The 24,189-nt window shown below is 39.8% G+C and overlaps 2 protein-coding genes across 10 annotated transcripts in view; one reads left to right on the top strand and one right to left on the bottom strand.

Moving 5' to 3' along the window:
- Positions 1 to 1,836: 1,836 nt before the first annotated feature.
- Positions 1,837 to 17,568, top strand: tlx2 (T cell leukemia homeobox 2). 5 transcript variants are annotated; one of them, XM_086085400.1, is made up of 5 exons: positions 1,837 to 2,823; positions 10,352 to 10,567; positions 11,506 to 11,743; positions 16,839 to 17,068; positions 17,251 to 17,568. In XM_086085400.1, exons 1-4 carry the CDS (start codon positions 2,286 to 2,288, stop codon positions 17,050 to 17,052), a joined length of 1,206 nt encoding a protein of 401 aa, XP_085941526.1. In that variant the 5' UTR covers positions 1,837 to 2,285; the 3' UTR covers positions 17,053 to 17,068; positions 17,251 to 17,568. The 5 variants fall into 5 exon arrangements, with proteins under 5 accessions (XP_085941526.1, XP_085941527.1, XP_085941524.1 ...); XM_086085401.1 differs by having other exon boundaries at positions 16,836 to 17,016; XM_086085398.1 differs by having other exon boundaries at positions 16,836 to 17,068.
- A 5,732-nt stretch (positions 17,569 to 23,300) lies between these two features.
- The window catches only part of LOC147168835 (uncharacterized), an 82,621-nt gene continuing 81,732 nt past the window's right edge, over positions 23,301 to 24,189 (bottom strand). For all 5 annotated transcript variants that reach the window (XR_015096055.1, XR_015096051.1, XR_015096054.1 and 2 more), the window contains one exon: positions 23,301 to 24,175. Coding sequence is in view for 1 of the 5 variants with exons in the window: in XM_086085870.1 (XP_085941996.1) it covers positions 24,143 to 24,175 (33 nt within the window). In the remaining 4 variants the exon portion in view is untranslated. The remainder of the gene's footprint in view (positions 24,176 to 24,189) is intronic.

The raw sequence follows: 24,189 nt of genomic DNA, 5'->3' as shown, positions 1-24,189 counted from the left end.
ACTTTTAAAAATGCTCAGTATAACTGATGTGTGGTTTTAATTAGGAAATTCACAGTGTGGGTTGCTACAGGTTGAGTCCCTGCAATGCACACATCAGCACAAGTCTTCATCATATAAGGATACATAATGTACATAATGTTTGACGGTGTCAATTCGAAACACCGAGCTATACCTCAATAGCGTTGTCTCTGCAGGAAAACAAATGTCTTTTATAAAATACATCCATCATTTGACGTATGTAAAGCATGCAGATGGAAATAAAGGCTTCGATATATTGCACATTCTGTATGTGCCTTGTTTGTCATGCAGGTCAAATTGTATTTATGGGGAGATTGACTTGGCATTGAATTCATCTACAGCATGTAAACAAACAGCCCATCCTCCTCTTAATGCTCCTCGTCGTCATCATCTTCATCATCATCATCGTCATCACGATCCTAACAATAAGCATCGCAGCCACCAGCGTTATGGATATGGTCCGCGCAGCATGCACACAATTGATTTTTATGCTTCCCCTGCAGCCACCTCTTGCAGCGGAGACATATCTCCATTCGCGCCCAAAGTGAAATAAGTGCGTAATAAAACGCTGATATATTAAATTTGTTTTTTTTCCCCCTCCCGCCCTCCCTCCTGCTGCTGCTGCTCGTTCTCCTCCCTCACAGCGCGTGTCGTGCTTTTATTATCACTCATTTTTCATGTTTATTGAATTGAAGCCTGCACAAGGAGCTGAGGCTATCTATCTATCTATCTATCTATCTATCTATCTATCTATCTATCTATCTATCTATCTATCTATCTATCTATCTATCTATCTATCTATCTATCTATCTATCTATCGTGTCTGTGTTCATATGATAATATGTTATGGCACTTCCGGACAATTGCCCTCAGTAGATGACGTCACGACACACCGTAAAAAGAATAGGAATGGAAGAAAAAAAAAGTAATTTATTAGTCGATTGCTTCTGTTTTGCTGTGTAATATGTTGTTAGAAGACTTGAAATATATTTCACGTTTTGAACAAGCAATATCCAGCAAGCTGGCAGATATAGCTTGAGGTCACGTGCTCTGCATTTTCTTCAAAGCAGGTTAAATATAATTTATATCTATATGGCATTGTAGAAATAAATGATTCGAGTCCGTTTTTAACGCTGGGGCATTTATATTGAGACACAAGATGATCTGTTAGCCGTCCATCAATTCTATAGTCGCGCTTTTGTGACGTCACAAATCACTTTACTCACGGATTGTTTTAATTTGATGCTGATTTAAAAAAATAGTTTTTAAAGTAGCTAAAATACAAAATTTTGGACAAATAATACAATATGCATATATATATATATATATATATATATATATACTTATATTTCATTTTCATATTTTTATCCTGATTAAGTTGGTCAACTTCCAAGCGTAAGAGATTTGGGCTCGGTTTTTAAATGCATATATATTTTTAGTAATACATATAAAAATGTCACTTTAGGCTATTTATGTTGTTATTTGTGAAGTTGTCAGGAAGCTAAAAGTATAGCACCTTTGACTGAAAATACTTTCATCCACATAATGCGGACGTCTTCGTCTTCTTCTTTCTTCTTCTTCTTTTTTTTTTTTTTTTTTAAATAATCTAACCCTTGTGTATTCCTGCAATAAAAGTCCTAAAAGGACGAATTGGAGCGTTACTTCGTGGCCTCGGGCATCATTTAAAGCCACAAACGCCCCAGTTGGCTTTTGAACGCCGGGAAAGACGCTGTTCCTTTAAGAGCACGTCCATTAAGGATGAAGAAGGGGAGGATGAAGAGGAGGAGGAGGAGGAGGAGGAAGGAGAGAGCTCGGCCGAATGGCAGCTTTTACGCATTGGCTCGTCTCACCTGCACTTGAACGCAGCACGAGTCTCCCCGCTCGCCTCGGCGAGCCCGCAAAGTCAAAAGTCTCCCCAATCCGGACGGGGTTTCGCTGGGTTTTGACGCACATGGATCCCCACCAGCAGCATCCCCACCCGTGGGCCCTCGCAGGCTCTCCGGGGGCCCAACGCGCGGATTTGTGCCAGTAAGTGATTTGTCACATACGCGTAAAATGGAATACGCTGTCTCTTAGCCCCCCTTTGGACGCAAACGATGGCACCATTTGGGTCGTTTTACGCACTGGATCTATTGCCGTTATTATCATCATTGTGGGCCGTTATGGATGCTTGAAAGCAAGCAGACTGCAACGAATATAGTGAGAGAGAAGGAGAGGGAAAGGAGGGAAAACACACTATAGCTTGTTATTAGAATAAGAATAAAAAGATGGAGCACACGGGCATCGAGGAGGTGAACCAAACTCACCAGCAGCAGCAGCAACAGCAGCAGCACGAGCCCATCAGTTTCGGCATCGACCAGATCCTCAACTCGGAGCAATCCCAGGGCGGCTGCATGCTGCCCAACCGGACCGGGGAACCCGAGTACGCCGCGCTGGCCGCCGCCTCCAACGCGGTCTACGGCAACGGCTACGGCGGCGTGTACAACCCGGCCTGCTCCATGGGCCTGGCCGGCTCCTACAACGTCAACATGAACATGAACGTCAGCATGAACATGAACGTCAACGTCAACTCGGCGGCGGCGGCGGCGGCGGGGGCGACTGGGGCGGGGTCCGGCGGGGTGATCCGGGTGCCGGCGCACAGGCCCATGCCGCCGCCGCCGCCGCCGCCCAATTCGGCCGCCGGCGGGGTCCATCAGCTGCCGCCCGGCCTCGGCCCGGTGCCCGGCATGGGGCCCATGGGCAATGCCAATTTTACCTTCCCCTGGATGGAGAGCAGCAGGAGGTTTGCCAAGGACAGATTAACAGGTAAAGCGCTGTTTTTGTTGTTGTTGTTGTTGTTTTTTAAATACATGAATGATGCGTCAAGGTTGAAAAGTACAAAAATGTGGTTTTGCACCGGATTTCTGCATGCACACAACGTTAAGGTCCCTAAATATGCACACTCATAAAATATGTTTTGCATAATTATTAAAGAAGCCAACAGCGACTTTTATTGAAATAAGTACCCTGAAATATGCACAAAAACGCTCAAAAATTTGCTTTCACATATTTTAACAAGTAAAATTCAAGATTTTTTTTTGTTTCAAGGGGTTAAAATTCCAAAAACATGCACAAAAATGTTTTTGCAAAATATTGTTTTCCTAAATGTATAAAGCATGAACCTATTGAAATAAGGCCCCAAATAATATGTACAGAAAATGTGTTTTTGCATTAGTGCGATATTGTGAAAACAAACAAAACCCAAGAGGAACCCCTTATTAAAAAATCCCCGAACATCATCAACACGCTCATAACATATACGTAGAAATTGATCATATATTGGCACAAATTTAACACTAGAACACAAAAAGTACAATTTAAAAAAATGCACCCAAACGCATCATTTTTTTGCGCAGTTGTTGCTCTAAAAACAAATAACACCCAAGAGGACCTGTTACCAAAAAAAAAGCCCCCAAAATATGCAGTTTGCATCACTACACAATTTAGTATAGAGCAACTAAAAACAAGTAAAGCCCAAAAGGAACAGTAACTACAACAAAGCCCCAAATGTAGAATACAATTCTCATAAAGTGTTTTTTTTTGTACCATTTAATCATATTTATATATTTAAATTTAGTACGACGATCGACAGCAACAAAAAATAGGAAAGCATGTTCAAAACATGCTGTGAATGAGGCGTGATATATTTTATTCAACTTATATTACAGTTGGCAAACAGGAACAGCCACGTGACAACTTCTTGCAGTTTGAAAACATAAATCAAATTACACACCAATAACCAACGAATACACACAAAGTGCTCACAAATTGTGCATGTCTGCAGTAAATATCAAATAAAAAAACGTGTAATAATAATAATAATAATAGTAATAATATATTTCGTTTTGCTGTATGGAAAATTGCACATGATCAACAATTGCCATTCATAGTGACATTTATGACAAATAGTATGAAAAAATGCATCTTTTATTTTCACTAAAAATAAAGACTTTATTTTGTAACAATTTCCCACCTGCAAGAAAGGATATCTTATTGTTCATCGTTTATGTTCCCTTAATGGCTTATATTGTTTTTTAGTAATAACATAATTGAGTGCAGGGCTGCAATCGAGATGTCTAACATGAAAAACAATAAACAAATACTTTCATTTCCCAACAAATAATCATGTATATGTTGCCATTATATTCCATACAAATTGCATAAAAATCCAATGCCTTAAAAACACCGTAGCACTACTTTTTCCATATACATTTCTATGCAAAAACAGGCCAATTGTATAGTCTTAAATATGAATGACTTCCATTATTGTATATGAATCACATCAATGGCTTTTCGACTTCCATGACGATGTATACTTTGATTACAAGTTGTATACATTATTTATCCATATTCTAATCAAGCTTGAGCCGGACCGGGTTTTTTTTTTTTTTTTATACATTAAAAAGCATTTTTATAGGGTGTGTAAAGATGGAGAACAAAAACATAATTTATATTTCCAACGTTTTTAAATGATGCTATTAATTAGTCTACTGTGTGTATGTGTGTGTGTGTGTGTGTGTGTCACGTGATCTCACCGTTATGAAGATGAAAATGCTTCCCTCTCGCACCCCTATTAAATATTGACCATTCCGTTCATTCGACGCAATGAATTATTAATATATGATGGAGAGGGGGATGGGGGGGGGGGGTATTGTCAACTGCAAAAGGCTGCACTCATGTAAAGACTCACTGATGATTTCTCCTTTTAATTCCTCCATTTTGTCGCTTCAATCATGACTTGTAGGCCGTCTATTGATCAGAAAATGGCGGCCAATTAAAAAGGCGCGTGCACGAGACGAGAAGATTATTATTATTTTTTTAGAAATGCACCATTTGGTTTGCACAAATGTGATTTTCGTCACGCGTGATGCGTTTGTATGCAAAATAATAGCTGAAGATTTGGAAGACGTTTTGTTGTATAGGCCTATTGAAGAAATCGTTCAAAAGGAAAAAATAAAAAATAAAAAACAATGTCATTTTAATGCATTTTCTGTTCAAGTTTGAATAGATCCACATTTTTTTTTATCATGCAAATACTATGTACTTTTTTATTTTTTTGAGCCATCAGATAATATGTCATAATTTCGAATTTTGCTTATTTCAATTGAACACACACAAACACGTTTTTGTTTAGTTTTTTTACATAAAATATAGTGGCAAGACGTTTTTAATGTTAATCAGTCATTATAGTTTAGCAGACGTACAAATGAAAAATAAAACATGTGCCTTATTTTTATTTTAATGTTGTCATGTGCACATAATTTTCTTGTTCTGCATTTTTTAAACGTTATATATATATATATATATATATAAAACCACATCTGTAGACGTTCAAAACCTAAATTCCATTTCAAATTGCCTGCATTAATTGGACTTTCACTTAAAAAAAATATGGTAAGGACATTGGTTATAACTTAATCGTAATTAAATGTATTTCACATTTCTTTCATTATTATTTTCATTGGCACGTTTATGTAAATCATTTAGTATATATCATAAATGTTCCATCGAATTTTTGACGATGCAATACATAGAACAATGTCAACATTTAACTAAACGTTGTATTAATAATACTCAGTATATTTTTAACAATCTTTGTTTTGACTTATTATACAAAAAAAATGTCTTTACAATCGAACACTTGCTAAAAAATAAAAAATAAATCCATTAGGACGCGTTCCCCTTCGATGTTCTTTTCCACGCTGGCTCGTCATCATAATAGGACAAGCGACAATAAACAGAGCGGCCATCACGTCCACTTTGTCGCCATCAATACAAAAAGAAGCAGCAGCAGCATCAAGCGAGCAGTCCTGAACCTGCAGCCTCCTTTTCTGCCTGAACGCCGCGCGGTAATAAATAGCACTGTACAATATGTTCATGTTCTATTTCAATATCCCCGTTACAATCCTTCACGGATTTATTTATTAGATTGCCGGAGAAAAGGTAATATCCGCAGTGGGGTGTGGGGGGGGGGTGCTTTGTCACTGAGAAGTGTTATTAAGTAGGCCTACAACACACGCACACGCGCGCGCGCCTGCTTTTATTATACACGGCACGCATTTTCTGAGGTGGCCTTTTTCTTCCGGTCAAATTGGGTTCAAGGCCAAAAAAGGCACGTTTTGTCCTAAGATTTTTTTTTTTTTTTTTCGTGGCTTTCATTAAGGCATGTACATTAATTTATATTTCATATAGCCTACTCCACTTGGAGTGTTTAGTGAGGATTTCTTAGAGGCGTGGCGTGTAGAAATCATAAATATTCTTCAAATTGCGCTCATTACAAAAAAAGAGAAATGTGGATTCATTTTCAGCCAATAAAATACAGCTGAAATTTGCCAAGCCCAAGATGGCATAAAAAAAAGTTATAAATTAATTTTTATCCAGCCTTTATCCACATTTTCGCAACCCTTTAAATACCATATGCACCCCAAATTGAGACCCTAATTCCAATTTGGACCCAATTCCAGATTTACAGGATCCTACAGATTGAAATAATTACCAAAAGCCTGTCACCGTTCGTTTTCTAAATGCCGCATCCTAAAGAAACATTGTTTTTCTTCCTTAACCTAACAACATTTTTAACAAGTGTGCCCATAAACATAAACAAATACAAACGATCATCGTGCCACATGCCAAAGAAAATACTGTTTTGCTACAGATTAAAAATACGCGTGGGGTAAAAGATTTGTAATCTAAATTCAAAAGTTTCTTAGGGGTCTGGCAAACAGAAAAGTCACGGAAATTTTTTTTTTCATCGGTTGGACGTTATTTAGATGGCATTGCAAAGATGTAAGTATTTAAAAAGTAGGGTTTGCAAAAACATCATGATTATTTTATTTGGGGTATGGCGTAGAATATACAAATGATCGCAAAATATGTTTTTTTCTTTTTGGGGGGGGTCTTTTTCATCCTTGGTTCGAGTATAATGGCAAAGGAAATGTTTCTTGAGGGTGCGGCACGTAAAAAAAAAAGGGGCGACATGATGATATATACATGTGATATGCGAACCAGTTATTAGCTCAAATATAATTTTCGGAAACGTAAAAACTGCTAAAATCATTGATAAGTGTTAAGTGTTATACGTCAATGGATGTGCAATGCATTTATCTGCTTGCATTTGAATTCCAGTCGTCCATTCAATCTTTTCCGGCAGCGACCCGAATGTTCTTTTCTACATGCCCGGTTCTTTATTTAGCAGGCAGCTGGCCCGAAACGGCATCTAATGCAGAACATGATGTGGCCAGATGTGCTGCTTGTGAGCCTCGACAGGCCTGCAGGACTCAAAACTCCATCCATCCATTTTCCGAACCGCTTCGTCCTCACAATAATAACAATGACATTTATTCAAATAAAATCGACACCAAACTGAAACGGTCAAAAACAGGAAAAAAAACAACACTTTTAACGTGGAGGGTCTTTGCTGAGCTTGTCTGTGGAATTCAGGTGTGTAAACAACTGTAATGACTAACAGCTCCCTGTAGATGGCGTCATTGCATCGCTTTAGATTTTGCTTCGGATTTGAGTAGATGATAACGATTAGGCGATCAATCTCAGATTATCACGTCAAATATGAGGGAGAAAATTATACAGAACAGAGTATTTATATGTATGGTATAAACAGAATACTGTCATTTGCTGTGAGGAATATACAATTTTTTGCCCCCCCCCAAAAAAAGATCCCAAATCAGGTCGTAGCATTAAAAGGGTCCAGCGAAAGGTGCTAATAGTAAAATGTGGCTTAAAAAGGAAGTCCCCCCCCCCCAAAAAAAAAAAACTAATAATAATAATTTAAAAAAACTAGTCTAAATATGCTATTTTGATTAATATTGCGTTGGTGGAATATGAGTTAAGCAGCAAAATCCAGCCGTTTTTATCAACATCAGAAGGCGGCCATTTTGCCACTTGCTGTCGACTGATGATGACATCACGGTTGCTCCGGGCTCATGCAACAACCAATCACAGCTCAGCTTCAGAAAACACGTGAGCAGTGACTTCCTCTTTGAAAACTGAATGAGGTCATGTGCGAGCGTCTTTAGGCAGCATCAAGGGAATCGAAACTAATGATAAAAATCCCCCCAACGCCCCCCCCCCCCAAGAAATCTTTTAGCGAGGGGTACAATTACCACTTCACAATTACCGAGCGTGAAACCTGATGATGTTTGTATAAAAAAAAAAAAAAAAAAGCATGCAGGAGATTAGGGAACATCATTAGAGAGCAATATGCGGCTAAACGCGCTTGTCATTTACACGGCGACGTTCAAATTGCAACAATCCGTCTTGGAATCACAAAACTCGGAGAGCCTCGAACGCACCGCGCCGTTGCCAAATTGCTTCGGCGACGCTCCGGGGACTCCTGAACAGATGTTTACGCTCATTTTGGGCTCCAGGTGAGATTTTTTTTTTTCATTTTATTTTAATCTTCGGTGGCCAAACAGAAGGAAAGAAAGAGCAAAGAAGCAGATGGTTTCAGGTTCTATTGCTCTCCGTCACAACGAGAGTGTGGCGGGTGGGTGGTTGGCCAAGTGGATCTATGGCCAAAAAACGATCCCCTTACATACGCATTGATCGCGTGTTTATCCCACGCCTGACAAAATAGACAGTATTCATAGATATTTTATGATGTCGATGATAAGTGGGTATTAATACTTGGACAGTGAAAGTGAGACAAGCAAGCAAGCAGGAAGGAAGGAAGGAAGGAAGGAAGGAAGGAAGGAAGGCCAATGAGACTTCCTGCAAGTTTCCTACAAGGGAAGCTAAATGCAAAATGACAAAACATTTTTACCTGTAAAATTTCATACAAACATCAGTAAAAAAAAAAAAAAAAAACTGTGGTGCTTGGATTATTATTATTATAACACTCCATATATATATATTTTTTAAATTAATATTGCGCTCGTGAAATATGAATTAAGCATCTCAGGGGGCAGCCATTTTGCCACTCGCTGTCGATTGAAAATGACATCACAGTTGCTCAGGGTTAAAATAATGACCAATCCCGACTCACCTGTTTTCGGAGCGTGGTCACGTGACGTTCACAAGCTGAGCTGTGATTGCTCGTTCCCTGAGCCCTTAGGCTACTGCGATGGCGTTTTCAGACGACAGCAAGTGACAAAATGGCCGCCCTGAGATGGATGAAAACGGGTGCGTTTTGCTTCTTAATTCACATTCCACAAACGCAAAATGAATACGAATGTCGAGTTTAGACTCGTGCGGGATCATATTGTAAAGACAGTTTTCCACGTGACTTGACTTCCTCGTTGAATTTAAAAACCAAAATTCAGTTTCATCATTTGGACTGTACACACCATCTTGGTGGAGCAAACATTTATCGGTAACTGGAACACATTTTGCATACCGGTAAATCTGGAGGGTTCGAAAACATGGCTTGGACATTTTTTTAAATATATTATAGATTATGGTATATTTTTTAACATATATATTTTTTTCAGATTTTAAATGACACTCAATGTCTCATCTTTTGGACACGACAAGAAATAGGTAGAGGGTGCAAACATTTCAACGTAGCTATTTTTAAATTTAGCTTAAATATGAGCGGGTAAAAGCTCGATTTTGAGAATTTGAACCTACATTATATATTGGGACATGGATTAAAACAATTTTTGGGGAGATATATTATTTGCTGATTTTTGTAGAAATTAAAATTATTACACATCTTCATATTTTGTATGCTACAAACAGGTCGTGACAAATTGATTGTAGCAATTTAAAAAATGCATAAACTTGTTTGTAGCAGTTTAAAAATATATGATATATCATTAAATATATTTTATATTATTTTGCAGCTTTCGAATTGAAATCAAGGTACAATTTCATCACATACAAGCCTTTTAAATCAATAAATAAATAAATAAATAAATATTTTTGATCCATTTGTTAAGTTTAAATAATGACTTGGCTCTACTTGCATGCATTATTCTGATAAATGATTTGGTCATGATGGTTTTGCAACATGACTTTCAAAAATGTTGCAGGTTTGTTTAATTAATCTGCTTTTATCGTGAGTAATTATCATTTTTTACATCACCATTAAATCTTCTATGCTGATGTTTGGTCATTTACCTTTGAGCAACCCTGTGACCAACTGTGCGGATTGTGTCTTATCATCGCTGCGGCACTGCTACCTGTCGCTTGTTTTGCTAAATGGCCGATGTTTCAAATTGAAAGCATAAATGTCGCTGGTGTCGGTCATTCTGGCTCCTCCCCCATGTGATTCGCCACCCCGGGCCGGCCGCTGTGCTCCAGATGCGGGACCTCATTGTGTCTCCCTTTCCTTTAGGGGAGCAGGCAGAGGAGAGCCGAGCACGAGAGGTCGCGGGGGGGCCGGGGGCGGCGGCCGGGCCCCTCTGCACTCTCCCCAAGGGGGACATCGGCAGGGTCCCCGTCTGGAGCACGGTGGAGACCTTAGCTAAATGCTATTACCCCGAGCTCGCGCACCTGCGAGACGGCAATGGCCTCCTCGCTGACTATTCGTTCCCAAAGGGGGCTTGCCCAGGTGAGTCAACGCCTCGCTCGGATGCACATCATTTCAAGTATTACCAGTGTCCCAAAAACATATTTATACGTTTTTTAATGCTCGCGCATACAGAAGGCTTTGATGTAGCCTGTCAACTGCAGAGAACGTTTGAAGCAATGGTAGTTATTACAAAAAACGTCCAGAGTATAAAAGTTGAACCAGGACCATGTTGAAAAAAGCTCTTTTCCCCAGTGTTTTCAACAGATTTGTGAATAATGATAAAACTTAGCTATATTCTAATGCTAATTGCTACAAAACGGAAATGGATAGAAATATACTTTTTTCTTGATGAAAGAAGAGACTTTAATCTTTCTTTTGGTAGGTTCCATGTTTTTTTTAGCAATAGAACACAATATTCTGTGGGCCTTGCAAAATCAGTCAAAATCCAGTAAAACAGCCGGGAGCAAAGGGGGTTGCTTCAGTTAAAACGGCTGCGAGTGATGAGATAGTAGAAGCTCTGTTTTTATGAAAGGCAACATTTTTTGTTTTTATCCAGGGCAGCCGTCAACATGCTACAATTGTTTCCTTCAGAGAAATGTGAATTTATTGATTTACTGGCAATCGTAATTACAATCGTCGTCCTCAACTGGCAGCTTCTGGGCCTTCGCCCAGAGGCCCGAAACGTACCACAAAATTGGCAATCACTTCATCCAGCTAAAGACGGAAAAACAAACCAAATCTCAAGGGAAATCTTTTCTTTCTGGCTTTTGATGGTAATAACTGATCCGGGACATCAATCACCAGAGGCGGGAAAAAGTCGAGCCTTTCATAAGTTTTAGCCCAGCAAGTTCCAAGTCTAACTCAAGTCACGTGACTCGAGTACCTTTGTCAATCACTACAATGATTTGTAAGCTTTTCCTTGTGTCTGACCATTATGACAACAAAAAAAGCCGTTCTGGCGTGTGTCCATTTTCCAGCCGCCCTGTCGCCCTTCTCCGTGACCCGCCGCATCGGCCACCCGTACCAGAACCGCACGCCGCCCAAGAGGAAAAAGCCCCGCACGTCCTTCAGCCGGGTGCAGATCTGCGAGCTGGAGAAGCGCTTCCACCGGCAGAAGTACCTGGCCTCGGCCGAGCGCGCCACCCTGGCTAAAGCCCTCAAGATGACGGACGCCCAAGTCAAGACGTGGTTTCAGAACAGGCGGACGAAATGGCGGTAAGACTTGCGATACTCCGCTGCTGACTTCAGACCAGACGCAGACATTCGCAAAATGATAGTACGGGAGATTAAAACGCATTATGCTGTGGTTTGGTTATCAAAAGAGCAAATGGTGAAGTGCAGTTTGAAAATGTCTATTCCTATTCAAAAGGATAAAATGTCGACAGAATGGAAATGGAAAGAATCCGCATTAAAGCACGTCGTTGGGAACTCACTTAAAATTTAAAGAAAATATATTAAAGCACTGAACAATGCTGGAGAGCCTCTTCTTACTTATTACAAGTTATGTAGTGAAAGTAAATTTTAGCTTGAAATTCCCCATTCCGGTTTAAAATGGTAAAATACTGCAAATGAGACTGCAAATGGAAAGAATCTGCATTAAAGCACGTCATGATGCTGGATGACCTCTTATTTTTCACAAGGTGGTCACAAGTGATACGTTTGAAATGTGTTGTTCTTGTTCAAAATGGTCAAACTTGGAGAGCTCACTGAAAATGGAAAGAAACTGCATTAAAGCAGTGCATGATGCTGGATAGCCTCTTCTTACTTTGTACAAGTCAAATGGTTACAATGGTTGAAGTACAATTCATTTTGAAATACACCATTCTTGTTCAAAATGGTAAAATGTTGTCTTTGAAAATGGAAATTATCTTAATTAAAGCTCTTCACAATGGTGGATAGCCTCCTTATTGTTTTTATGAGAGGTGGTTTTAAAACATGAAGAATTCCTTTGAAAATTAAAAAAACTAAGCAAAATGTAAAGACGTTGCGAGCTCACAAAAAATGTAAAGAATATGAATTAAAGCACTTGTACGTTTTAGCCTCTTATTTTCTATGAGAGATGTTTTTAAGTTATGAATGAAGGAGTATCCTGTTGAAAGTTAAAATCAAAACCAAAGCAAAAATGTGAAACTATTACGGGCTGGCTGAAATTGAAAGATAATTCAATTTGAAATGTAAACCAAAATTAAAGCAAAAAATGGTCAACTGTTGAGCGTTTACTAAAAATTGATTGAATATGCATTAAAAGAGTTCATGATGCTGCATAGCCTCTTATTTATTTACAAAAGGGTCACAAGTGTCATAAGTCATTCCATTTCAAATTTGTCTTTCCTGTTCAAAAATGGTTGAACATTGAGAGTTCACTGAAAACTGAAATAAACCGCATTAAAGCACTTTGCCATGCTGGATGGCGAATTCAGTTTGAGATTCAAAGCAAAATCAATCCAAAATGGTCAACCCGTGAGAGCGCACTGAAAATGGAAATAATCCGCAATAAAGCACTTCATGATGCTCGATGGTCTCTTGATGAGTGGCGCTCTAATACGTTTGTTAAGCACTCTATATAATTATAACTCATGAAAGGGAGCCCAAAGGTGAGCCATCGAAACAGCATGTGCACTTTTACCCAGCCCGAAATGGACACTCTTTGTTTTGCACTCGGATACAAAGTAGCTTCTGATGCTGCACAAAATGGCCGTCGCGGTTGAAGCGTCGGAGGCGCCTCGCAACACGCCGTTGATTTTGCTTAGCTGGGCGGCCGGCGGAGGCCAGTTCGCTTGACCAAGCACAATTACCGGAGCCTCCTAAAAGGCCTTTTAGAAAGCTGCTGTCCGCAGCAAAACTGTACTCAAAGCCTCTCAGCGGAGGGCGGAGACACGCACGTGCATGCCCTGCACTTGATTCTCGCCGCTGCAGGTTGCAATCGTTTGGAGGTGAACGTGCCATAAATCCAATTACCGCCGCGACCTTAAAGTGACAGCGCCTTTTAAAAGCATATTTGACGCTCACACAAAAATGAGTATTTTTGTTTTGGTTGTTAGTCAGCAAATAAGCAAGGTGTTTACAGAGCAATACTGTCACTTATACGAGAAGTGTTTTATAGGTATTATAAAATATGTGTTAAAAATTGAAGAAAAAAAAATTCACGGGTGCAGCTCAGCCGGTTTTATGACAGCTGGACTGTACGGGCGTAAGTCTTTTTATTACGCAATACTTACTGCGACTGTGTTTTTAAATTTTGCACATAAGAAATACTCCATATATTAAAAAAATAATAATATTAAAACTAATAAAAGTTTTAAAATTAAAAAATTATTTAAAAAAATATATATATATTTTTTCAAGTTTTGGAATAAAAATACAACTAATTTAAAAACTAAGAATGTTCAATACCACTTTTCTTTCAGACCGATACCAGTACGAGTATTGACACTTTTGAGTACTCATCGATACAGAGTACCGATACCTTTTGTACTTTTGATAGACAGCATAAACAAAAAAATACTGTATGAACAAAGTTTCTGACGTAGATGAAGATTTGCCAATGTGTCAAAACGCAGCATTATAGCTGCTGTCGGGGAAGACTTGATGCCGGATTTGTTATTTTTTTAAATTTTGCCTTTAAGTATCGCGGTGGTACTCCGCGAGTACCCAATACCTTGAAAGAGTGGTGGTATCGGCCAGATATGACACCTAGTATTGGTACTCGCCCATCCCAAATAAAAACAAAAATGCTCTAAGAACTAATCAAAATAAAAACAAAAGTGAAAAACACAAAAACTATAATAAGTAGTTTAATAAACAGTACTCAGTATTTACATTAGCATGTTGTATGTGCATGTTGCCCAACCTTTCCTTTCAAATTGACCATGAGTTATCACACATAAACAAATATAAATATCAATTGTAACCCTCCATGAACCCGAACTCTCGTGTCAAATCTTGTCCGACGAAAGCCAGCTTCAATGCCTAAAAGTAAAATGAGCGCAGACAAAACAGCGTGTCACTTACGACCAATGAGCTCCCAGTCCTTAACCCGCTTCCTCGTTCAACCAAGATTGATGCGGCCGCCGCCGCCATCGTAGCAGCGTGCACCTGCTAGCCTCAACGTGAGGGATGCGCTTGCGTGACGAGCACGCTAACTAACAAGACGGTGATCGAATCAGCAGGCAGCCAACCGCATTATGGTAATGCTGTTAGCAATAACGCGTGGCTAATGGCCGCAGCTTGCTGCGCGCGCCTGCGTGAGGGTCGTACCTGCCCTAATCATTTTCTTTATCTTGCTATTGGCACAGCATTTCACGCCAGCCTGGTTACTGATTTTTTTATATGGATGTTGAACAAAACATACTAAGGGGCTTAAAAGGAGCGCACTACTCGGGTACTGTCAGCAGAGGCGCTGTTGAGCCGCTCTTTGGTATTTTGCAGGCTAAAGAAGAGGAAGTCACTAGGAAGTTATGGGAAGTTGCTAGCTTGTAAAAAAAAAGAAAAAAAAGTGGAAAAATAAAAAATGTGGAAAATCCATAGTATTTTTCTCTGTGTATACATAATGAATATAAAAACACTCTGACAAATATGCATTAATCGGTTAATTTATAGACTGCTTAGAAATGAATTTGATTAATTTTATGTCCAACTTTGTTAAAAGAAAAAAAAAAGTTTTAGTTTTAACTTAGGGGTTGTTCATATTCATTTTAACTTAATAAAAGTTTTAAATTGAGTTGTAAGATTAACTTAAATTGCTGATTTTTACGTTAATATGTTTAGTTTTAGTTTTTTTTTTTAGCTTAAGTTAACCTTTTAACTAGTTTGTTTCAACCATTTTACATTTCATTTTTATTTGTTTTACAATATTTAATGCTTTTACAGTGAAGTAGCTTTTAACGTGCGTTCTACTTTAGCAATTTATCTTTTTTTGAACAACCATACTTGGTGTTTTAACTTAATAACCCTTTATATTTTTTATTTTTGATCAAGTTTGACATTTTTTAACCAAAAAAATAAAAATAATAGCAAAGCACTCCACTTTAAGACTGATTTTAAAACAATAACAACCAATAACAACAAATAAAATGATTACTTTTTTTTCACCAACCTGATTGGTTGAAATATATTACAATTTATAGCGAACAAGTTTTATTTTTATTTTTTCTTGGCGACCCCCTTCCTGAATCAAGTCTGCACATTCGCAGTAAGAAGATGGGAATAATCCATTGCATGAGGACGGAATGGGAGTCGCCCAAACAATCATGATAGGAGAAACATTTTGATGTGTCATCCCCCAAAAATGTATTATGAGAAGTTCTGTTTGCCAAACGGTTAACTCGACCATGGCATACATTTCACCTTAATACTGTGCAGGGAACGCATGTACGACAAGCGTTGGGTCCGTTTGAGACATGGTCTAAGTGCTGCTGTTTTGGTTAGCAACAAACAGGATCTGCTCTTCAGCAACATCGAGAGTCGCAGGTAATTCCGGCGCCTCCCGACACGCCGTACAGGATGCGCGTCTCCATGTTAACACGTTGAGCCGCCCACCTGCCTGCCCGCCAGTCACGCTCCCGCCTCGCTAACACCTGTCACTCAGCCAGATCAGCTGTCATCTCCCCCCGATCCCCCGACACAGGTGGCGAGGAAATATAAATGCTAATGTGCAGCTTTCTCTTTGGCGCGTCAACCTGCAAACAATACTTTTCATGTCAACATGGCTACCAGTTAATTCGCTTTAGTCTCACATCCTCACCTGTCGTCTGCCGTTCGATTAGAAATTCACTGGACAAAACATTAGGTACGCTACTAGAACTGCTCCTGCCTCATAGAATTGTCTACCAGAAGTGGCAAATCCAGGTCCAGAAAGTAAAATTCCTGCCACCGTTTGGCTTTAGCAACAGGTGATAGCTAGCTAGCTAGCTCCCATGGTGCTCGTTTACCTGCTAGGGAAATAGCTAGCTAGCTAGCATCAGGTGCTAAAGCCAAACTGTGGCAGGGTTTTTACTTTCAGGTGCTAGCTAGTTAGCTCCATAGCTAGCTCCCATGGTGCTCATTTGCCTGCTAGGGAGCTAGCTAGCTAGCATCAGGGGCTAAAGCCAAACTGTGGCAGGCAGGGTTTTTACTTTCAGGTGCTAGCTAGTTAGCTCCCTAGCTAGCTCCCATGGTGCTCGTTTACCTGCTAAGGAGCTAGCTATCAGGGCCTAAAGCCAAACTATGGTTGGGTTTTCACTTTTCTGGACTTGGATTTGCCACCTCTAGTGTCTACCCAAATCCACATCAACGCTAAAACCCTCTCTGACCTCTTCCACCCGACCAGAAGACAGACGGCGGAGGAGCGCGAGGCCGAGAGGCAGCAGGCCAACCGGCTCATGCTTCAGCTGCAGCAGGAAGCCTTCCAGAAGACCCTGAGCCAGCCCCTGCAGCCCGACCCGCTCTGCCTGCACAACTCCTCCCTGTACGCCCTGCAGAACCTGCAACCCTGGGCGGATGACAATAAGGTGACGTCCGTCACCTCCGTGGCATCTGTGGTGTGAATGTGTGTGCGCGCGGGTACGTAGACAACAATGACTCCTTCTGAATGGACACAATATGGACAAAAGTACACCACTCGCAAAAAGTTTAGGATATCGCGCTTTTGAGTGATGCAAGATATTCCAAACTTTTTGTGAGTAGTCTATGTGTTGAGTCATTTTCCTGCCTTACACCACCTTTCCCTTTCGCTTTCCCTTCAGCTGACGGTCTAAAAAGGCAGGAGGGACCCCCTAACTAATGGACACCTGTGTACATGCCCACCTATCAAGACTGACCCCCCCCCCCCCCACCCACCCTCTATCTTCCCTTTTTACCGCCGGAACCTTCAAGAGGATGCAGAGACTTTTCTGCCCATGTCTGCAAAAAACAAACAAAGAAAAAAACACCTGGATTCTCCTTTTGACTTTGTACATTGTAGTAATAAATGAAAATGCATGTTTAAAGTCCTTTTCTGTATGCGCTGGCTGGGAGTTCTGCTGTTCGGCAGCGCTCCTCGTGGAATCGGACTTCCTTCACGACGGTCCATTTAAAAAGGTGTTTTATATTATTAAATGATATTGTTGACTTTTTTTGGAAACAACTTCTTGTTTTTTCTTGTCTCTTTGTGCTATTATGGGTCATAGTCATTTCAGGTGGGATGAAAAAGGATACATTTGATAATTCTCAAGTTGACATAAATACATTTAAAAAAAAATACTTTGTCATTCACTCCCCAAAATGTATTGATACGTTTTTTTTATACTAGAGCTCTTCTGACCTGAAGCTTAAAGCAATGGTAGTTATTACAAAAAAACGACCAGCAGGTGGCAGCAGAGTATAAGAGCTCAAGCTGTGCTGCAACAAGCTCTTTTTGCCAGTGTTTTCAACAGGTTTGTGAATAATGACGAAACTTGAGGATGAAGTGCTCTTTAACTCATTCACTCCCAGCCATTTTCACTGAAGCAACCCCCTTCGCACCTAGCTGTTTTACTGAATTGTGTCTGATTTTAAAGGCCCACAGTATATTATGTTCTATGGCTATAAAAACAACAAATCTACCAAAAGAAAGATTAGAGTCTCTTCTTTTATCCGGATTTTTTATATATTTTTTTATCTGTTTCCGTTTTGGAGCAATTAGCATTAAAATACAGCTAAGTTTCATCATTATTCACAAACCTGTTGAAAACACTGGGAAAAAGAGCTCGTTGCAACATGGCCCTGGTTGATCTCTTATACTCTGCTGCCGCCTGTTGGCTGTTTTATTTTTTGTAATAACTACCATTGCTTTACGTGCCCTCTTCAGTTCAGAGGCTGCATCAAAGTCTTCTTGTATGCTATAGCATAAAAACAACAACAACAAAAAACACGTTTTTGGGAGTGAATGACAAAGTATCAAAAATGTATTTATACGTTAAACTAGCTGAAATGGGTGCTCAAAGTGGAGCCACCCCTAGCTCCACCCCTTCGTAGTCATGGTAACAAAATCAGCATTCACCACTGGCCAGGATTTGAGGCGGGAAAAGGACTGGTCAACTTGAAAGAGTCAGAAATAGGATGTGTAAAGTACACTCTCATTTTTTATCCTTGACGTCAGACATATTGAGAAACCTGAAACTTGTTTTAAAATTTGTCTTCTTTGAGCAAACGGGCATAAGTGTTTTGATGACTGTTATTATTAGTCTTCCGTTGTCGTCGTCAAGGTGACCCCAAAAAAAAAAAAAAAAGACAGTGGGTAGCCATAAACATTCCTTTATCGGCCAAATGTTTTTTCAGCCAAGTCATAACACAAGATTAGCAATCTGGAAAGTGCAGTAAACACCTCATTCAGGTTCCTTGCTCGTAAATGAGCCTTGCCTACTTGTGACGTCACGCCTTCGCCTCCTTTTCACTAAACTTTCTGTTTATCTTAGCTGACCAGTCTTTTATAACTGCAAATACATTGCGAAAGCTTTTGGATCCTCCATGAGGTCTGAAAACACACATCAGGCTTTTGCAGAGCTTGCTGATGAGCTGGTCATTTGAATCAGGTGTGTTGGAGGAGGGAAACATCGAAAACGGTGGTTTTGATATGATATGCCCTGCTTGGCCGTCATTGGCTGCAGGTGATTACGCTGCATTGTTCGGCCTATCTGTGCTGCAGGGAAAAAAGTCTTCTTTCCCCAGTGTTTTTAATAGATTTGTGAATAATAATGAAACTTAGCTAAATTCTAATGCTAATTGCTGCAAAACGGAAACAGATAGAAATATATGTTTTTTTTTCTGATGAAACAGGAGATTTTAATCTTTATTTTGGTAGGATCCATGTTTTTATAGTACTAGAACACAATATTCTGTGGGCCTTGCAAAATCAGTCAAAATCCAGTAAAACAGTTGGGTGCGAAGTGGCTGGGAGTGAATGAGTGAATAATTAATTAAACTTAATATATTCACTTTGGATCAACTTAATTGAATCGTGTGTTACCAATTGAATCAATCTATTTAAGTTGGTTAACATTCAATTCAATTTGTAATCTTAAACTGGTGTAACAATTCTCTTTTTAGAGTGTATAACGGAACGTATGGTGTACCACAGGGCTCAATTCTGGGGCCTCTACTGTTTTCGTTGTATCCGCTCATCCCTGGGTTCCATCTTAAGAAAACAGCTGTGGTTGTTTTAATGTTTTAAAGGGGAATACAAGATCCTGGCACGAGAGTTGTGCATTCGAAAGTTTAAAGGTCAGCCCTAACTTTTTGTGAATAGGATTAAGGTCTCGTGATTGATTACTGAATATGGATGGGAAGATGTTTGTATGTGAAACTGTTTTAAGGGGGGGAAAAAAAGTATTTGTGAAATTAAAACGTGCTTTCCAAGACCACATGACACCCCGAACCTTTCCCAATAAATACCAAGTGGGTTTTGAAGAGACGTCAACACTAATCTGTCAACCGGTGTTCCGCTGCAGCGGAAAGGCCGATGATGTGCTCACCAACAGCTGTCTGCAAACTTAAGGCTGCCCCCCCCGACAGCCCCCGTGAGGCTCGTCGTTATTTGGGGCGTCTCGCTCGGCCGGGATCCTGTCAGCAACGGCCCGGTCTACAGGTGACGCCTGCCTCTGCCCCCATTTCCTATGCCGCTTTCATCCGCATGTCTCGGCCGCCTTGACGACGTGACTTGGCTCATTTTGGAAAAATTCCTGCCTTGGCTGTTTTCATAAGCGTGCATTGTGTTTGACTGCAGGTGCTTAAAGATTTGTATTTATTTTTTTAATTCCTGGTTGTGGCTCTCTCATCCCCCCACCCCCCCTCTTTTTTTTTTGCCTCTGTCTTCTTTATGAACAAACAGTGGCGTATCGGACTTCCTATCTTGCGTTTGCGGGGCGACCAGACAACTGTTTCGGCACACAGCGTGTGTCACGCTTGGTCTGCGGCCGTCACTTGTCTCCATTCTTTGGAGACGTTTAACTCATAATCAGGCAGGCCATTGAAGCGGCCACGGTTCACTTAGCAGAGCTCAGAGGGGACGCAGACAGCCTGACTGTAAACACTGTTGAAAGCTGCCGGTATTGAATAGTTAAGTAAGGTGAGATACCCTGGGTGAAGGCTTTCCCAAACATTTAAAGTAGGGGTTTTAGGCAATTTTTTTTTTAATTAATCACATGACTTATAGTTAACTCACGATTAATCACAAATTTGATATCTGTTCTAAATGTACAATAAAATATACAATTAAATATTTTAAGTTTTCGTAGTCTTGTTAACATAAAAGTGGGAACATTTTTTTCATCTAATAGAAATATGGCTGCATCTTTTATCATTGATACAGTCATTTCATTCATGGAGAATTGTTGAAATACCAATTTCCAAAGAGAAAACCACTTGTTTGCTGCACGCTATAATCCACACAACCATGCAAGCCAATATTGATTTAATTCAAATGACACTTCAACTGCTTGATACTTCAGTTTTCTGCTAAATTAAGCCTTATTTATATAACAAATCCAAACAAGTAAAACGGCTTGCCCAAACTGTTTATCCCTCACTAATCCACATGCAAAATTTTGGCTCACGTGTTGCTCCCAGTGAAACATTTGCTGCTTTCTCGACAATGCAGAGCTTCATCCCGCTGTCTAAATAAAGACGAGGCTTATCTAACGTGTTTATTTAACTGCGTCTCGACCCGGCTCGCCGCTTCACCGCGCCACGCCATTCCCAGCTGTTGTGTGCAGCGACGGCCGTTTGGTCACGTATTAAAACTTCTGCCGTTTATTTACGCAATACATACGAGTTGCTGCACGCCAGCAGTTCCGCGGGTTTGATGATGTTTGTCACAGCTTGGCTCTGCACGGCTCTGGGAGCTCTAGCGTTAATAAATAATAATAAATGTATAGAGTAGATCATGATTTATCTAACATGTTAGCATTCCTATCTTCATTGATTTTCCTTTTTTACCTTACAAATAAAGCAAACGCCGATGATGTTATTCAAAACCGTTTTTTGTTTTACTTATTACTTCTCTCCTGATAAGTCAAATTGTATGTTGTTGTTTTTTTTTTTTTTAATATAGGTTAGAAAACTCACAAAAAAGTTGTCAACCCCGACTATACTGTTGTGAACTAGCTTCCCTGTCCATAGCCATGTTCTTAGTGTAAGGACCACACGTAAGTCGCTAAAAGAAAATGAATTATTAAAAAATGTCATTAAATGAATCCATCCAACTCAAATGATTACTCAACAAGAGTTGTGTTTTACAAGGATCTGTGAAATTAGCTACATGCTATTTTGGTTAGCAGCATTCGCTTGAGGTTTTACATGTCGCTATCATCAAACATCATCTCTGCAGAAGATGAAAAGAAGTTAAATGCTGAACAATAACAACGATAAAATAACATAAAACTTCTTTGACATGTAAGAAGCAGTGGATTTATCTGTCACTTATTTGGGTATTGGTGGAATTAGCTTCATGCTATTTTCATTAGCATTCGCTTGAAGCTTGACCTGCTGCCATCGTAAGACTTTTATTAAGTGCACAGGGAACATTTGAAAATTTCTCTTGGTCATCCAAGTGTAAAGAACCAGAATGAGACATTTTATGGAAAGTCTTTTTGATCGTTTTTCTCATTTACATGCTTCGGACGTGAGCATCGCATAAATTTCACTCGCAAGATCTGCTGACATTTTTGTTGATGCTTAGTGTGACTAATGACGCCTTTTTTACTCCAGAAAATTCTGTTTGAACTCTATACACTTGAAGTAGTCTTACTCCAGAATAAGATATACAGGCAGTCCTTGAATTACGTCGTACGTGACCAACATCGACTTTACGGTGCCCGTGCCTCGTCCGTAGCACCTTCTTTTTCGTTAATTTCCCACAGTCATTTTAAAGTCGTGTTGTTGTTACCTCCAGCAACGGACATCCATTCAGTTTAAGTTTGAATGAACTCCGCTCTGCCGTCCGTCAGCAATGAACGTCCGTGCGGAAACACCAAATATTGGTTACGTCTCTTCCGGGTCGCGAAAATATATATATTTTAAATTACTGTACAAAATATTTTGATGTAAATATCGACTTTATAACGGTGAAATCCGACTTACGGCAAAATTCAGGTTACATCGTCAGCGTAGGAACGGAACTCGGCCGTAACTTGAGGACTCCCTGTATAACTTTAAGATACTTCTGTGACACAAATGACTACTTTCATGTCGCCATCTTGTGGTGTCTTAGAGAATTACAGAAACAGCAAATTCTTGCAAAAGCTGGAGTATGGTGAATTCTTACGCAAATAACTATGGTTAGGTTTCACAAAAAAAAAAAAAAAAAACGCAAATATGTGAATAGCGAAAAGCAAATGGGCACTGTACATGAAATGTATAGTATCAATTTCAACCGTCCCATTCCCCCCCAATAAAACGTGTTGAGTGTGCCGCCGACGTGCAGATGTGCCTCCCCTTCAAAGCATTCGGCCATGCATGAAGACAAGTCATTCCTGTCGGGTCAAAATTGGTGCTTTTGGCCCCCACATGTGACTCAACACCTGCTGTGCAAACGCGGTGACGTGAGGCTAGAAAGGCAACTGACAAGCCGTTCAGCTGGCTGGCATGTCACAATTCCGCTCTGAGCGGACACGGTTCGGCGGCAATTAAAACACAGGGGCAGTCAAGGTGATCTTTGCACGCTCGGTTTAAGAAGAGAAATATAAAGGCATACAGTAAGAGGTGATGAATAAGACAAACTGAGTATAAAAGGAATTTGCACATTTGTCTTATTTGTCATTTGGCTTCAAGCCTCCAGCACACCATCATGAAGTTTACAATTTTCTACTCAGGTATTTGCTCTTTCAATGTTCTAAATTGGAGCTCATGTTGTTGTCAGGATTTTTTCTAACAACCACATAAATGTCCGTTTTATTTTGTTCCAAACAACACACCTGGTATTAACGAAGGGCTATTTCTAAAATTAAAGTTGCAATTTGGGAGTACACCAGATCAAGGGTGGGCAAACATTTTGTGGCTCAAGGGCCACATTTAATTTTGAAAATACACAAGTCCTTTGTAGATGAGGTAAATGCAGTCATATCATGTGGAGGGGGAAAAAACAAGACAACTGCGACATGGTGAAGCATAATGATGATGATAATGTAATTGATTTTGGAGAAACAAAATATTCAGAGATTTTTATGACATGATTGTCAGTGACAAGAATGGTTAGAGGCAAATTCATTTTCCCGTGCTTCCTTTAAAATCGGCTTGTGCCGTTTAAAATCTATGTCTATTTTAAAAACAAAACGGCATACAAGGTTTTTTAATTGTTATTTTAGTTGTTATCATTAGCTAATTTAACTGTTTTGTTTTGCTTATGCAGGGCATTGTTGTCAATTCAGTCTTAACAGATCTTGTCAGGATATAGGCCTAATAAAAATACAATGTCATTTTTTACTTGATTACATTTTATGAATTGTACTTTTTTTTTTTTTACTTGTACTTAAGGAATGAGTTTGTTTGTTTTTAACCTCGATCCACTTTACGACAGCTCTCTCTAGCGTTCATCCACAGTAGAAATCCCATTCCTTTGTCCCGCCTCCACTTCGACTCTATTGGCTCATACCGTTGGCCGTCACGCGCCCGCTCCTGCCTCTCTCATTGGCTCGGCAACGCGTCCGTCAGAGCGACCTACGGAAGTAAAA

The sequence above is a fragment of the Leptonotus elevatus genome, chromosome 9, assembly GCF_054856555.1.
Source record: "Leptonotus elevatus isolate MCC_2025b chromosome 9, RoL_Lele_1.0, whole genome shotgun sequence".
NCBI classification, from domain to species: domain Eukaryota; kingdom Metazoa; phylum Chordata; class Actinopteri; order Syngnathiformes; family Syngnathidae; genus Leptonotus; species Leptonotus elevatus.
Note: the sequence above shows the minus strand (reverse complement) of the source record. Positions and strands in the feature narration are given on the sequence as shown.